The 18,261-nt window shown below is 39.5% G+C and overlaps 1 protein-coding gene across 2 annotated transcripts; it reads right to left on the bottom strand.

Moving 5' to 3' along the window:
• Window positions 1-237: 237 nt before the first annotated feature.
• On the bottom strand, window positions 238-16,723 carry uqcrc2a (ubiquinol-cytochrome c reductase core protein 2a). Of its 2 annotated transcripts, none has more exons than XM_039651713.2 (14): window positions 16,578-16,723; window positions 14,628-14,729; window positions 14,401-14,550; window positions 13,998-14,062; window positions 13,853-13,909; window positions 9,401-9,525; window positions 9,222-9,319; window positions 9,082-9,139; window positions 7,689-7,781; window positions 7,413-7,612; window positions 5,261-5,341; window positions 5,009-5,085; window positions 4,658-4,811; window positions 238-525 (listed from the first exon to the last, which is right to left on the bottom strand). In XM_039651713.2, the coding sequence occupies exons 1-14, from the start codon at window positions 16,608-16,610 to the stop codon at window positions 442-444; spliced, it is 1,377 nt and encodes a 458-aa protein (XP_039507647.2). In that variant the 5' UTR covers window positions 16,611-16,723; the 3' UTR covers window positions 238-441. The 2 variants fall into 2 exon arrangements, with proteins under 2 accessions (XP_039507647.2, XP_088985011.1); XM_089128885.1 differs by having other exon boundaries at window positions 14,628-14,744; window positions 16,578-16,667.
• Between the last annotated feature and the right edge of the window lie 1,538 nt (window positions 16,724-18,261).

An 18,261-nucleotide genomic window follows, 5' to 3' on the forward strand; every position in this document is an offset into this window, starting at 1 on the left:
TGCATGACCTGATTCTAGTGAAAAAAGGTTTGTGAAATTATTTTTTAAATGCAGCCAAAACAAAAATTTTTTTGTTGTTGTCTTACTTTTAGTTACACCCGCCCCCCCCCCCCCCAAAAAAAAAAAAAAACACACGTTTATCTCCTCATTGTCTCCCTCCTCAGGCCACTGGAAGAACTGACACACAGATAGACATTTATGAAAGAAATACTTACAAATTATGAAGCAGACGAGCAGTTTATGACCAATAGACTTGCTTTAATGAATGTACAGCACATATACAGTGAAAAGGATGGCTGTGTTCTCAGTACACCGTTACTAAAGACCAGACTTCATGATGAACAGACCAAAAAAAATACAACCGTCAACAGTAATCAGGATTATTTTTACACTTGAGGAAGCAGCAGCACAATGTGTGCACTTTATACTAGGACTTTCCCCTCACAATTCATCAACAAATGGTGTGTTGGCCAGATGTCCACAACTTGACATGGTCTTCTTGCCTTCAACAAACTTCTTTGCAGCCTGTAGAGAAAAAAGAAAAGTTGCTTTTTCACTGCTTTAACCATTTCATGCGCAAGTCGAGCCACTGGCGAAACCACAGTGTGAGCTATTAGCCTATATCATTAGTCACGAGAATAGTTTATTTAGGTCACTAATATACTAATATACAAAGTTAACGTAAAAATCTTTCCGACTCACAAACTTTTGAACAGTAGTGTAGTTTATGATGGGTCTGACATAACGAACTTGAAATAACGAACTTGAGCGTGCAAAAGATTCGATATGTGAACAGACCCTAAGGCCTACAGACTAAATATTTACTACATATTTGCTGAAAAAAAAAAAAAGAAGCATTTTGGACATTTGATGAAGGTATTGACGGCTCTGGTGACAGTCTCGCTCAGGCTGCCTTCTCGGTTTCTGAGCTTTCTGTCCCAATAACTGGTGTTGCGACGCTTGGTGCTTCCCCCAGTGCAAAGAGCTCAGTAGATTAACGAGATCTTGGCTTGCCATGAGTTAAAAGCATAGACTGTATAAAAATATGGGCATATAGTAGTGTTGTCACGGTACCAAATTTCAGTATTCGGTACCAATACCAGTTAAAATTCACGGTTCTCGGTACCAATTTCGGTACCAAAGCTTAGTTTAAATTTACATATATTTAAGTGTTTATCACGGTTACAAGTATGGAAACTGTACATTTGTATTATAAACACTTTAGAAAAAAATTAGATAAAATGACCTAAAATAAACAATAGTATACACTAACACATTTTTAAAGTTGTTTGTAAAGTCTTAATCCATTATTTATTTAATGCACAATGAATGAAGTGAACAAACATGAACAATCAAGTGTTTGTAATAAATAACATTTTCAAACATTAATTAATGTTAATGTAAAAATATATTGTTCACTCAATGTGTTGATAACTAAGTAATGTTGATGAATGGTATCTTTGTAGCATTACCATAAAACATGTTTTATTTGACTTGACTGTCCTTTTATTAATCTAAAACTGCATTCATATTTAATTTTAAAAAGGCTTTTTAAACCTGCTGAGTTATAAAGGCAAGAATACGCCTAGAACTGGCACTGACATTAAATGACAATACTAATACCAGTACTCTGGTGTCGGGTAGATACTACTGTGCTCATGTACTCGTAAAACTACCCCGAAAGCACTTTAGAGGCCGTTCACATATCGCGCGTGTTTTTTAATTATATTTTTGCGCGTGCTTATTCTCTCCAAAGCGCTTGCTCTCACGCGGCGTCTGTCGTTGCTATGCAACGCTAACGAGTTTTTATTATGAGCGCGCTTGAATCGCGCCTATATTTGAAATTGCGAATTTGCATGTAATCGGCCTCTTATGGCAACGTGACATTATTAGCCTAATCCAAAATATTTCCATATGTGGCTCTTTCCTCCTTTCGTTTCAACAAGTGGATTCAGAGAGAGAGAGCCATATCAGCGTTATGAAGAGGACGCAACTGTGCACCTTTCAGACAGCGCGTCTAGAACAGAACTGGATTAACCTGGTATTCGGTACCTAGAAAAGCTGGTACCGTAACATTTTTTTTTTTTTAGTACCGACTTGGTACCGAAGTACCGAGTTTTTTGACAACACTAGCGTATAGTGTGCGTGACATCACCCGTAGGTTTGACCTGTAGTGGGCGGAGCCGGCCGTCGCCATCTTGCCATCGCGTCACTCCCGGATAAACGATAAAATGGACAAAGAGGCGGATTAGCTGAGGTGACGTGATGCTAGGGCTGTCAACGGATACCCTAAATTCGAATAGTTTTAAAAATCGAAAAATTTTCAGCTTCGAAATTCCGATTTTTAAAACTATTCGAATGTAATCAGAGGGAAATCACTAAAGTGTAGGCTAAATAGATACTGCATGAATACGGTAGGTTAGATACAGCCGTTTCATGCTCTTGATCAGCACTCAGCATTTGTTTATTGTTGTTGTTCGTTTAAACCGTTATTATGCGCAGAGGGCGAGAGAGAGTGTGAGTGAGCGAGCGAGAGTGAGATCTGCAGTCTTGGCCGTTAGTTAGTTGATTTGCTTGTTTTTGTGTAGGCAATACGTTGTCAAATATGTTTAAACTTAAATAAACTATCAAGTAGTTAGGGATGGGACGGTATGAAAATTTCATATCACGATTATAGTGTCCAAAATAATCGTGATTATCAATATTATCACGGTTTTGTTAAATTTATGAAAGTGCTCAAAAAGAACTGATGCTCACACTGAAAACATGTCAACAAGTTTTATAATTGAAAATCAACAAACAACAAATAAAACAAGCCTCTCTATGCAGTTTTTTAGGCAAGATTCTATTCTATGGCATTTCCTTCTTTATAATGCCCGTCGTCAATAGCAACGCATTATTACACAGCGCACATCCATATCACAACGGACGCGCGCTCTTGTTTCATTCAAATACAACTTGCCGTCTTGCGTCTCCGGTTTTTGATTGTATTGCAAAAATGAAATGAAATCTGAGTTGATTTATTGCTTACAGAGTTTGATAATATTGGTGTGATATATCTCGTCTGGACGATTGCTTTACAAAATGAATTCATAAACAGGTAAGATTTAAAACATTAGCTAATCTCATTATCAATTCAATATGTTCCCGTAATTATGTGGTAAAAATAAAATCGGTTTAATACGTGATGTATCTATACTTTACTATCCCTTAAAACATCACTCTGAATAACAGTCTTGTTTGAAGTTGTTCGTTCGTCTTTGGCTCAAATCCACTCGCTACGAACTTTTCTTCGCGGAAGCTTCACGTCTATTTCAAGTGAGTGACATAAAATGTTTCAACTCAAAACAACATTTCGTGCCCAATTGTTTCCCAGACGTAGTTTTGGTATTGAGGTCAAAGTTAACTTGCCTTGCGTTCGGGTGATGATCACACAAGACGACTCGGCAGATTTGAAGTGTTTCTATTGCAGTGACTTTTTGTTCGGCAGACAAGGTGACCATCCTCGATCAAGTTTCCCTCAGGACTTTTGTAAAACCCAAAATATGACCTCACCTCAGATTTGGTCCTCTTAAAAGGCTAAAAAAATCTCCTGAGCACGGTCACTGCCTTCCGCCATTCCTTCTCGAATAGTAATTAAAAAAATATTGCGTGCTGCGCGGCTGCGTCAGACTGGCCGACAGTATTCAGTGAGTTATTAAAATCGCGATAATTAAACACGGTTTTAATGATAATTAAATTTTAAACGATAATACTAACCGTCAGTACATTTTATCCCGGTTATCGTCCCATCCCTACAAGTAGTTATGTCTCGTTAAATTAAATTGTCCTGTTATTGACGTAATGCGCATCGTCACAATGTTCGAAAACATGTTTTTTTTAGAGGGACTATTCGAAAATTCATTTTTGAGCAAATTTGACGGCTAGTAGTGGCTTCAGCAACAATCCACCTGTCACTCAAGTGGCCACGCCCTTAATTATGCAGAACTTTAAGGCTCAATTAAATTAAAACTGATTAGTTCTTAACAAATTCACCCCCTCACAGTTTTCATGAAGGGCAAAATTAGCTTTATAGACCAAAACCACTTTTTGCACCAGGCTGAAAACACATTCTTCTCAGCTGTTAAGTTGGGCATTTTAAAGCTACACTGTGTGATTTTTACTCCCATCTAGTGGTGAAAAGGTATATGACCATCCAGTGAATATTAGTTTCTGTTCCTCTCAATTCCGATTTCGTTTTAACTCCTACGGTGGCCAATGTAGTCCAAGATTAACATGGCTTCCAGTTCGACCTCGTCCATGAGTGTTAACTCAAATGTAAACGCGAAAAGCGAAGCTTGAATTAACGCGTATGTCCCTCTTTGGCTAATGTACTTTCAAGATGGAGGGGCAACATGGCGAACCCCTTACCCGTATGTATTTTCAATGGCATATTATACACTCACGAGAATACTTTCTTACTTGAACGAAGCAAATGTACATTAAGAGCACATATATTGTCTTTTTAGCTAATAATAAACTAAAAGAGTTACACAGTGTAGCTTTAACATTGGGGTCTATGGGATTGGAGCCTGTCTCTAGTGGCCAGTCGATGAACTGCAGTTTAGGTCACATGCGTGTTGGCTTCACGAGAGAACCGGACGGTTAAGAGTCTTACTTTGAGCACGTCGCTGGCGGTGAGGGAGTCGATGGCCTGCGCGACAGACTCTGGTGAGCTGTAGGAGCCGCTGCTGATCACCTGAACACCCATCTCCTCCAGAAGACCCTCCGAACTCTCCAGGGACATCAGGTAATCCGCCTTCAGCTGGGTCCTACACACACACACACACACCAACTCTGAACTCGACCACAGCAGATTTATGAAAGCCTGTTGTTTTTATAGAAATTTGTAATGTAACTACAAGCATTTCAGTTGCATTAGTTCAGAAGGCACTGAGTATTCTGCAGTGCATTATGGGTGTAAAAGCTTTGCCAATGCAAAGACTGGTGATTTAGTCAGCTGACTCACTTTGCTCTGGTGAGATCCTCCTCGGTGAGTTTACCTTCAGCCACAGCCGTCACCTGTGCCACGGCTGCATTGATCACCTGCAGAGAGAGAGAATTGAACATTTACTGTTAACACGCTTTACCAAACTGATGTGTTGTGGTCAGAGTGAGGTGACAATAACAAAACATTGGTGTCAATGTTTCAAAACATTGCGGAGATACAGCCTATAGGTGTTGTGTGTGTAGTAAGGAAGGGTTTGTTGAACACACTCACCTCGCGGGCCGAGTCTGCCTGAGAGATGATGTACACCCCGAAGAGCCCAGAGTCGGAGTACGTGGAGCTGAAAGCCGTGGCCTGCGCAGAAAACACACCAGAAGAATCTCAACTGCAGCAAGAGCAGTGCTGGGCGCTATACCGGTTCATACCGAATACTAGTGTATGTTTTTGTTATGACATGAATTTTTAATATATAGCAATACTTGTGTATATCGCTTTACCAATGTTGGGAACACAGTTACACTGTTTGAGAGGGTGTTTTCACTGGCAGTGCACATCTGTGTGTGTTACTATACGTGACGGTGGAGATGAATATGGTAAACTTTGATTGATAGCTTTCATATTATATTACAGTGTTTCCCATACATTGGTTCACAATATCAACATGTCAACACTGCCCGCCACAAATAGATTTACCAAAAGCCTTGATAGTTGAATAAACACGAACACTGCACGTTTCAAAGTCAAAACGCGGCACGGGTGTATTTATATGAATGTATCTGAAGTGAACTGACGGACTTTAGAAAAGTTTTGATGTTATTTTCATCAAATCTTTCATGATAAAGCAGCGTTTATGAGCGGTGCTCTGCTTTGTGTACAGCTGTTACCGGGGAAACCGTTTTGTGTACAGCCGTTACCAAGGAAAACGCTTAGCGTACTGCGGTTACCAAGGAAAACGCTTTGCGTACAACCGTTAACGGGGAAACCGCTTTGTGTGCAGCCGTTGCTGGGGAAACCACTTTGTGTGCAGCCGTTACCAAGGAAAACGCTTTGCGTACAGCCGTTAACAGGGAAACCACTTTGTGTGCAGCCGTTACCAAGGAAAACGCTTTGTGTACAGCCGTTACCAGGGAAACCGCTTTGTGTACAGCCGTTAACAGGGAAAACGCTTTGCGTACAGCCGTTAACAGGGAAACCGCTCTGTGTACAGTCGTTACTGAGGAAACCGCTTTGTGTACAACCGTTACCAGGGAAACCGTTTTGTGTACAACTGTTGCCGGGGAAACCGCTTTGTGTAAAGCCGTTGCTGGGGAAACTGCTTTGTGTACAGCCGTTACCAGGGAAACCGCTTTGTGTACAGCCGTTACCGAGGAAACCGATTTGTGTACAGCTGTTACCAAGGAAAACGCTTTGCGTACAGCCGTTGCCAGGGAAACCGCTTTGTGTACAGCCGTTACCAGGGAAACCGCTTTGTGTACAGCTGTTACCAGGGAAACCGGTTTGTGTACAGCTGTTACCAGGGAAACCGGTTTGTGTACAGCTGTTACCGGGGAAACTGCTTTGCATACAACTGTTACCGGGGAAACCGTTTTGTGTACAGCCGTTACCGGGGAAACAGCTTTGTGTACAGCCGTTACCGGGGAAACCGCTTTGTGTACAGCCGTTACCGGGGAAACCGCTTTGTGTACAGCCGTTACCGGGGAAACCGCTTTGTGTACAGCCATTACCGGGGAAACCGCTTTGTGTACAGCCGTTACCGGGGAAACCACTTTGTGTACAGCTGTTACCAGGGAAACCGTTTTGTGTACAGCCGTTACCGGGGAAACCGCTTTGTGTACAGCCGTTACCGGGGAAACCGCTTTGTGTACAGCCGTTACCAGGGAAACCGCTTTGTGTACAGCCGTTACCGAGGAAACTGATTTGTGTACAGCTGTTACCAAGGAAAACGCTTTGCGTACAGCCGTTACCGGGGAAACCGCTTTGTGTACAGCCGTTACCGGGGAAACCACTTTGTGTACAGCTGTTGCCAGGGAAACCATTTTGTGTACAGCCGTAACCAGGGAAATCGCTTTGTGTACAACCGTTACTAGGGAAACCGCTTTGTGTACAGCTGTTACCGGGGAAACCGCTGTTTCTGACGCCCCTAAAGCGCCTCTGTGTAAACTCTGCAAACTTGTATTAATATTAGTGTGGATTTTGTCGTCAATATTCACTCATGACAGTAAAATAGGGCATTATAAGTCGATCTACTGCAGTATTTCCTCTCTCAATCACCCAGTCATGTTTAAAAAAAACGTCATACCATGAAAGCAGTATCTGTTTGAAAAATGCTGTGATATAATGTTTCGCTCAGACCGCCCAGCACTAAGCAAGCGCTTGTGTAAGCATGTGTACTTCAGAGCAGTGAAGACACAAGAGCGTTCCTCACATCGAAGGGCTGAGCGGTGGCCTTGGCGATGCCCTGGCTGAGTCTGCTGGTGACGTTAGACCCTCTCTTGACGTGTGGTCCGGCTCCCAGAAGCCTTTGCAGGACACTGAAGGCGTTGGCCTCGGCGGAGCCCGTCATGGCCCCCTCACAGGCCATCAGCGCGTGGACCAGCCCTCCTCCATTCTGCACACGCAGCTCTCCTGCAGAACACCAGCGCTCACTCATCAGTCCCACACACACGGTCATCACTGCAGGGAGACGCATGTTCTCACTCACCGCCACGGTAAACGGCTGCGGCTCCTGGTGCTCCGGCCCCTGAGAGTCCGCTGAACTGCTCTCCCACCTTCCTCAGAGCAGCATGACTCACTCCTACACACAACCATCATCAAAAACATACAATTATCACAAGGTCTGGGCTACTTAGTAGAAGCTACAAAACAGTATTTGTCTTTTTGACTCTATTTTGGTGTTTTAAAGGCTACTTATTTGTTTTGAGGTCTCCTACAACATGTTTATATCCATCAAAGACCGAAAAGATCTTTATCTCAGAACTGCAGCATCAGCTCTTAAACAGTGTGTGAACTGGTTCGATAAAACGTTCGGTCTTTCATCTACTCTCCTCTGATTGGTCAGATGACCCAGTCTGTTGTGATTGGTCTACTCTGCTCTGATTGGTCAGATGACCCAGTCTGTTGTGATTGGTCTACTCTGCTCTGATTGGTCAGATGGCCCAGTCTGTTGTGATTGGTCTACTCTGATTGGTCAGATGGCCCAGTCTGTTGTGATTGGTCTACTCTCCTCTGATTGGTCTGATGACCCAGTCTGTTGTGATTGGTCAACTCTGCTCTGATTGGTCAGATGACCCAGTCTGTTGTGACTGGTCTACTCTCCTCTGATTGGTCTGATGACCCAGTCTGTTGTGACTGGTCTACTCTCCTCTGATTGGTCTGATGACCCAGTCTGTTGTGATTGGTCAACTCTGCTCTGATTGGTCAGATGACCCAGTCTGTTGTGACTGGTCTACTCTGCTCTGATTGGTCAGATGACCCAGTCTGTTGTGACTGGTCTACTCTCCTCTGATTGGTCTGATGACCCAGTCTGTTGTGATTGGTCAACTCTGCTCTGATTGGTCTGATGACCCAGTCTGTTGTGACTGGTCTACTCTCCTCTGATTGGTCTGATGACCCAGTCTGTTGTGATTGGTCAACTCTGCTCTGATTGGTCAGATGACCCAGTCTGTTGTGACTGGTCTACTCTCCTCTGATTGGTCTGATGACCCAGTCTGTTGAGATTGGTCTACTCTGCTCTGATTGGTCAGATGACCCAGTCTGTTGTGATTGGTCTACTCTCCTCTGATTGGTCAGATGGCCCAGTCTGTTGAGATTGGTCTACTCTGTTCAGATTGGTCGGCATTATGCAAATTTGTAACAAACCTATGTAAGTTCAGGGCGAATTTCTGATGACTTGTTTCAGACAGTTCTTTCTTTTAGGAGACAAAAACTCAATTTATCCTGCACTTTGATCTTAGCAGACCTTTTACATTAGCAGCTACATCACACACCACATGAAAGGCAATATCCGAAAAAGCCATGAAATAAAAATGTATTTTATGTATAAGAGCAACCAAAACCACAATTTTGACAAACTTGCATTCAAGAGAAAGTCTTACCTAATCCAACAAGAGCCATCCTGGCACTGGTGTAGTTATCAGCGAAGAACTTCTGCAGCTGGAATTGAAGAGCAGAAGGAGAAGAGTTAGCAAACGGCTCAGGAAACACCACAGATGAAGAGCTGCGGTCAGCCACTCACATGATCAACGCCGATCCTCCCCACCATGTGGTCTGGACAGTACAGCGAGTTGGATAACGCGTTCTTATACGCCGCTTCATGCAGCTTCTCAATAACACCTGCGCAGGGAAAACACACATCAGTGTCAGACTCCGTGTGTCCTCAGATAACGTCACTATTGGTATCGGTGTGTGTGGTACCGATCTGAGGGCTCTGGTCTGCAACGGCCTTGTCGATCTGGATCCGCGGCGAGAGGTCCGACAACTCCCAGGGTCTGAAGTCCGGAGCAGTGGTCACATTGATCAGGTACTCGATCATGCCCTCACTGAACACACACACAAACACACACACACAGTTAGTTTTCAAATCCAATCTTTTAGATTATTTTGCAAGTGCAATATCTGCTATTGTTTACCAATTGCCAGAGTAACAAATAAAACATCAGCGATTCTTGATGCTAAGTAGACATGATGAGGTGATAGATCACTGAATACTGACAAACTGTGCCTAAGGTTGTTGACTTCTGATATAGCGAATCTCACACAATGGATTTGAGTAAAAGACACAAAATACTGTAATCATGATAAAACTACTGATTTACTTAGTTAGAGATTAAAGTTGGCAGTTGATTTTAACTTAAAACAAATAAATAGCTGAATAAAACTATACATTTGAATCTGTTTTTAACAACTACAATATGGCTTCAGAAGACTCGTGTACAATAGTGTTTGATTTAAGGTTTTTCAGAGTCGACTCAGACTCCTCGACCCAACAGGGTCAGGGATAATAAAAGATTCAAGTCGTTATTACACAAATTTTTTTTTCCTTTACTGACACAACACCTTATATCCATAAGTTCACCCTCAAAAATGAAAATAATCCCATGATTTACTCTCCCTAAAGTAATGCTATGTGTTTATGAGATTCTTCGTTCAGACGAATACTGTCAGAGTTATATTAAAACATGTCCTGGATCTTCCAAGCTTTATAATGGCAGTGAATGGCATAAAAGTGCCTCTATCCATCATAAAAGTGCATCTGTTCATCATAAAAGTGCATCTCCCCATCATAAAAGCACATCCATCCATCATAAAAGTGCATCTTTCCATCAAAAAAGCGCATCTATTCATGATAAAAATGCATCTATTCATTATAAGTGCCTCTATCCATCATAAAAGTGCATCTATCATCATAAAAGTGCATCTATCATCATAAAAGTGCATCTGTCCATCATAAAAGTGCATCTATCCTTCATAAAAGTGCATCTCTCCATCATAAAAGTGCATCTTTCCATCATAAAAGTGCATCTATCCATCATAAAAGTGCATCTATCCATGATAAAAGCACATCCGTCCATCATAAAAGTGCATCTGTCCATCATAAAAATGCATCCATCCATCATAAAAGTGCATCCATCCATCATAAAAGCACATCCATCCATCATAAAAGTACATCTAAAATCATAAAAGTGCATCTTTCCATCAAAAAAGTCCATCTATTCATGATAAAAATTAGGGGTGTGCAAAAAAATCGATTCACATTTGAATCGCGATTCAATCTTTACCGATTCAGAATCGATTAATAGAATTCCAAAAATCGATTCATAGGCAATATTTTTTAATGGCGTGCAGGGGCGGAGTGGCAATCGGGTAAGTCGGGACTTTTACCGGTGGTCCGGTAGTGTTTCTATGGTTTCGAGGCTGCGAGGGCCGGTCTGATAAATAGTTATTGCAAGTTCTTGCCGCCCGCTGGTCAAACTGTGCAGCCACTCTGCTCAACCCGTAAATAAATGCATCGATCCGCAGATCTTATGTTTGAGTTCTGTAGATCCTTTGCCAAGCGTGTCAGAGGTTACGGGTTCTAAACCGCACTCGTATAGTTTTTTCTCTCTCTCATTTATGTAGACCTGCGAATCGTTTTTTGAATCGAGAATCGTTTTTGAATCGAAAATCGATTTTGAATCGAATCTCGAGACAAAAAAATCGGTATCGAATCGAATCGTGACATTTTCTGAATCGTGCACCCCTAATTATAATGCATCTATTCATTATAAGTGCCTCTATCCATCATAAAAGTGCATCTATCCATCATAAAAGTGCATCTATCCATCATAAAAGTGCCTCTATCCATCATAAAAGTGCATCTCTCCATCATAAAAGTGCATCCATCCATCATAAAAGTGCATCTATCATCATTAAAGTGCATCTCTCCATCATTAAAGTGCATCTCTCCATCATAAAAGTGCATCTCTCCATCATAAAAGTGCATCTATCCATCATAAAAGTGCATCCATCCATCACAAAAGTGCCTCTATCATCATTAAAGTGCATCTCTCCATCATTAAAGTGCATCTCTCCATCATAAAAGTGCATCTATCATCATAAAAGTGCATCTTTCCATTATAAAAGTGCATCTATCCATCATTAAATTGCATCTCTCCATCATAAAAGTGCCTCTATCCATCATTAAAGTCCATCTCTCCATCATTAAAGTGCCTCTATCCATCATAAAAGTGCATCTCTCCATCATTAAAGTGCCTCTATCCATCATAAAAGTGCATCTATCCATCACAAAAGTGCATCTATCCATCATAAAAGTGCATCTATCCATCATAAAAGTGCCTCTATCCATCATAAAAGTGCATCTCTCCATCATAAAAGTGCATCTCTCCATCATAAAAGTGCATCTCTCCATCATAAAAGTGCCTCTATCCATCATAAAAGTGCATCTATCCATCATAAAAGTGCCTCTATCCATCATAAAAGTGCATCTATCCATCATAAAAGTGCATCTATCCATCACAAAAGTGCATCTCTCCATCATAAAAGTGCATCTATCCATCATAAAAGTGCATCTATCCATCACAAAAGTGCCTCTATCATCATGAATGTGCATCTATCATCATAAAAGTGCATCTTTTCATGATAAAAGTGCATCTATCCATCATTAAATTGCATCTCTCCATCATTAAAGTGCATCTCTCCATCATTAAAGTGCCTCTATCCATCATAAAAGTGCATCTATCCATCACAAAAGTGCAGCCGAAAATGATTCTAACAATATTGTTTCTCTGTGCCGTTCTCGTAAAATTTGGTGTGGTTTTTAAAGCTATATCTACGCTTTCACACTAGGGGTGGGCGATATAGCCTAAAAATTATATCACGATATTTCAAGAATATTTGCGATAATGATATTTATCACGATATAGAAAAAATATATATAAAACAATGTTTTATTGGTGATTGCAGCTGGCTGGCAGCAGCATTAGTGCAAAAAAAAAGTATAACATAACTCCTTATCATTTTATTTTAACAATAACTACAGTAATACATTAACAATATTAACAATAACTTCAGAAGCCTGCACAATATTGTCACCTAATAAAATTGACCTAAACTTTGAAGTACAAAAATTTAAACAAACAGCGGCAATCCAAACAAACCTTCAAAATGTAACAGTTGCCTTGCATAGTTTTTGGATTAGCATCAAATGAGGTATACAATACCTAATTTATACAATAATTGTATAAAATCGGAACATTTAGGGAAAAAAACATTTAGTGGGGAATAAATAAGAGACAATTGTAACACTAAATCTGGTAAAACTTTACACATTGCTCTTTGTATTGTACATTCATGAAAAAAAAACAAGGTAACAAATCAAAAGGATTAATTATTATATAGCATAGTCTACTATAAAATTGAGGCATGTTTAAAATGTATAGCACAGCTGTTTAATGAGGCAGCAACATATGATCGATACAGGACAGAACAAAGGCTATTAATAATCTTTCATTGCGCAAAAGTATTATGATATGAAAGGCTTCAATATATCGCACAGCGCTTATGCGCATCCCGAGCGCTGAATGATGCGCTTGAAGCAACACGGAGTCACAGCGCGCACGCGCAGCGCGTCGAATACTCCGCACTGAACAGTTCAAAGCACAAAGGAAATAAATATTGATGCGTAGCGTCGTGTATAATATACAGCATCTAGCTATGCAATCGTTTATCGAGTCCTTTCTTTTAACAGTTTTACATTTCAGTTACTGTGCGCGTGATGAACAATAGTGCTCTGACTCTAGTGTTGTGCTCTAACAGACACCCGGCCGGTAGAAAGTAACATGATGATTTAGTTACAGCAATAAAGTCCAGCAAGATAAAGTTGTGTTATGCGAAACCATAGACCTTTTATTTACAAATATAATAATAGTAACATTGAATCAACTTAGAAAGAGTTTAATCGTGTTGACTGTTGTACCCGAACTGCGGAAACTCTGAAGGAAGATTAGGCGAATGCAAAATGTACGCTAGTAGGGAAGTGGTGAAATGAGTTTTCATGCATATTTGACAAAAATAAATAAATAATTGTGTTGTTGGAGATCTGACCTCTTGTACTCAAACAACTTCCATACTATTGAAGTAGCGCCCTTTTTAGGAACTAAATCTTGACCTGATCCGGAGGCTGACATGTTGCTGTGTTGTTGTTGTGCGCGCGCTAAGTAACGTAAATACGCCATACGTCATCATATCATCAATATCGCGATATGACAATTTTTTATCATGTAAAATTTTATACCGGTATTATCGTGGACGGTATGATATGGCACAGCCCTATTTCACACACATACACATTTCCTGCGAGATACTCACAAATCATCCCGCAGACAGTCCAGAGAATACACCATGTGTTCCCTCGAAGACGTCACGCTAAACACCAGCAAGTGAAACCGGACAGTTAGAGGAACGACAGCGTGCGATACAGAAAGTGTTCATGGATAAATAAGAAGAAGCTGACCTCAAACTGGCTCCCGCTGCCTCCAGCCCCCGACAGATCCTGAATGCTGACGCACCTTTAGTGGTCTGAAACACACAACACACTTCAAACATACAGAAACATCCCCTGCGCGCCAGTGTACTCAATATATAATGTGGTGTAGTTCCACTGTTGGCCACTGGGTGGAGTGTGGGTTTAAATAGGTATATAGGAAGTCAGGTGTAACTAATGAGGGAAGCAAACTATTTTTGACCGTGTCAGGATCGTATGTGGACATGCTAAATATAAAGCCGATAAATGGACTGGAAGCTTCTTGTTTGGATCTCACGCGCCATAAAACACGACTAGTGACAAGAAAGTATAAGTATGTGACTCAGGGTCACATATACTGCTATGTATCCATTGCTGGTGTGTGTGAACGCACCAGATTGCCCGCTAACCGCAGCATGTGAGTGGCTCCCAGGTTTTCCACGGTCTCATATCGACTCCCGGCTTTCACAAACACGCCGACTTTAGAGACGGGGGAGTAGTTCTCCAGAGAGGCCACCAGGAGGCCGCTGGGAAGCTTGGACACCTGCACCAGACCACAGCGTCAGAAGACCAGGAGGGGTCATGTGACCTGAGAGAACCCCACACACACACACACTTCACCTGGACGTCCTGTGGCGTGAGGGCTGGTGGAGCGGCGGGCTTTCGGGTCAGCAGAGGTTCGGTCAGCGCCTCGCTCCTCCTAGCGGAGGCGTAACAGCGTCTCTGGGGAAACACTCGCTGTCAGTACACCAGAACACCACTTCGTGAAGATTACCACAGGATTTGTGGGGGAAAAAACATTTCGTAGATATTTTTTTAAAAATTATTATTATTAAATTGTATTATTAAAATTGGTTGCGTTAATGATTTCAATTAATTAGACATTCTTTTTGATTATTACAATTTAATTAAAACATTAAAATGGAATCCAAAACGCAAAAAAAAAAAAAAAAAAAAAAAAAAAATTCACAAAAAAATAAAATAAAATAAAATTCTCAGAAATTGCGTTTTATTTTTTTCTGGAATCCGCTTTTTTTTCTCTTTTTTAATATTTTAACAAATAATAGGCTAATCAAAAAGAATGTCTGAATAATTGAATTCATAAAACATAAAAAATATTTCTATGAAATAAAATATACCCCCACAAATTTTCTCATAATCAAATGAAGATAGAAAACATTAATTCAATTCATATATATGAAACAAACGTTTTTGTCAAACAACATAATGCACAAATCTGAGCTTTATACTGTTAAAATAAAAACATGGAAGAAAAATTGTGATTATTACTGAAAAATAAAGATTTGATAATTTCATATTTTTTATTAATAGTGTTATTATTACATTGAGAGGTATCTAAATTCCACTGTACAAGAGTAATGTATTTCTTTACTAAAAATTAGTAATTATTTTCTATTGTAATAAATGTATAATTATATCATTCAGAGAAGAAATGTTGCTGCAAGAGGGAGAGGAAGTGATAAGATATCATTTATAATAAATACAGCAATATTCCATAAATAACAATTGTCAATTTTGATTTGATGTTGACTTTAAGACTAAAAAGCAATACGAGTCAAACGCTAACAACTCGAATACAAAATCTGATCAATAGGAGTCGACATACATAAAAACATTGACTGACTTCAACTAAAATAACTAATTAAAGTGATACTTCACCCAAAAATATAATAAACTGTCATCATGTTGTTTTAAACCTCTTTGAGTTTCTTCCGTCGAACACAGAAGAAGATATTCTGGAGAATGTCGGAAACCAAACAGTTGATGGATGGTAAATAAAAAGCCCATAGTAAATAAAAAGTTAACTGTTTGGTTTCTGACATTCTTCAAAATATCTTCTTTTGTGTTCAATGGAAGAAAGAAACTCTGTAGGAAGAAGATAAGGGTGAATAAATGATGGCAACGTTTACGGTTTTAGGTGAACTGTCCCTTTAAGAAATGTTGCGCAAACCACATGCCTTAATAAATATATAAATATATATATTTTTTTTTTTAAAGAGAAAAAAAAAAGAGTGAAATCAAAAGGCCTTATCAGTGTAGAACATTTACCCAAACGTTTATTTTTTTATTTGTCAATTTTCTATATTTTATCAAACCCAGAAATCACACATTTAAATTGAAGCCCTGATGTCCCTCGGTTTTCCTATGAACCCAGACTCCATCATCATATTGTTTTTGGTCTAAAGGTCTCATCGTGATCCTGGACGATGATGATGACCGGGTCAAAGGTCACATGTGACTGAAAGTACAGTATCAGTGTGTGTCAGTGTCACGGTGACCTTCATCGCAGAAACAGCAGCAGATTCACAATAAAGCAGCACTATCAGGACACCGGGATCTGCCGGGTCCGTGATCGGAGTGTTCGGGTGTTTAATAAAGAGAGGAAAGTTTCCAGCGGCCAAACACCGGCTCATCAACGACACTAGCAGCATTAGCCCGCAACACTGCAGCGGTACGCTTGTGGTGACCCTAAACAGCGCGTATGTGTTTAAAACAAGACATTTAAACAGCGGGGAGCAAACCGTGCAGTGTGAGAGAAGGAGGACTCACGGAGAGATGAGCGAAACCTCTGAATCCCGTCATGACTCTGTCCTCTCCTTTAGCCGCGGGGAAACACTGCTAATGCTATGGCCGACCCGAGGACCTACCCACAATACACTGCGCCGCAGCCGTACGCCATATATGGACACACCGGAACCAAGTAGTTCGGATCATTTTACTGACTCGGATCTTTGAGTCTCGTATGGTCTCGTTCAGCAAAATGAACGAAACAATTTTTTTTTGAATCATTTCGTTCATTTCAGCATAATATAATTAAAATGGCATGTTAAATATCCCAACACATCTAGTACATACGAAAATCTTGATTACATTTGTAAAAAGAATACAAATAAACTATAGGGTAATACAGCCAAAGCCAAATAATATAAGCAACTGAAGTGTTGTATTAATTGATTAGTTGTTGGGTCTGAAGTTCAGGCTATTGCAGTCTGATTCTGTTATTTCACCTCACCTCCTGATCCAGGATATACGATAAAGGATATTCTATATATACACTCTTATATAGGATATTTAAGATAAAGTATATATATATGAAGAGTTCAGATGCAAAAGCCTAAATACCATTTGAAATTTTCTTCTTTAATGATGATTTTTATCAAACTTGTATATTTAAGTTCAGTAATTTCACTCAAATAACAAGTGAAATTACTGAACGTAAATATACAAGTTTGATAAAAATCATCATTAAAGAAGAAAATTTCAAATGGTATTTAGAGGCTTTTGCATCTGAACTCTTCATATATATATATATATATATATATACAGTATAATTGGGCTGTCAAACCATTACTCACGATTAATTGCATCCAAAATAAAAGTTTGTGTTTACATAATATATGTGGGTAATATAATATTTTCATGTACTGTATATAGATTTATATATAATTTATATTATATATAAATATTTTACATATACATGCATGTGTGTATTTATATATATACAAAATGATTATAGACAGTACACCCACATTTATTATGTAAACACAAACTTTTATTTTGGATGTGATTAATCACGATTAATCATTTGACAGCCCTAATATATATATATATATATATATATATATATATATACATATATACATATATATATATATATATATATATATATATATATATATATATATTACAACAATGGAACAATTTGCCAAATTCTTTTCAATATTTTTACAAGTTGAAATTTATGTGTTAGGGTTTGGGACAGCCACCTCCTAATTGAAAGTACCCCATAAATTATGATTGTATATTTATAAAGCTATAAATCTTAAATATTATTGTGGGTTTCAAACTTTCAATAGATAATTGAAAGATCTTAGTAAAAAAACTTTTGCTGATAATTTACTCACCCCCATGTCATCCAAGATGTCCATGTCTTTCTTTCTTCAGTCGAAAAGAAATTAAGGTTTTTGATGAAAACATTCCAGGATTTTCTCCATATAATGGACTTCAATGGGAACCAAACGGTTCAAGGTCCAAAAGATAGTTTCAGTGCAAACTGCAAACTGTTCAAAGTGCTTTAAATGATTCCAGACGATGAATAAGGGTCTTATCAAGCGAAACGATCACTCATTTAATAAATACATAACAAAGTTTAAGTTTTATTAGCTCAAATGCTCGCCTTGCTCTGTTCTGTGTGACTCTCCTGTTCGAACTCGTTCATCAAAATGAACAAATC

The sequence above is a fragment of the Pimephales promelas genome, chromosome 3 (assembly GCF_988280905.1).
Source record: "Pimephales promelas chromosome 3, fPimPro1.hap1.1, whole genome shotgun sequence".
Lineage (NCBI taxonomy): Eukaryota > Metazoa > Chordata > Actinopteri > Cypriniformes > Leuciscidae > Pimephales > Pimephales promelas.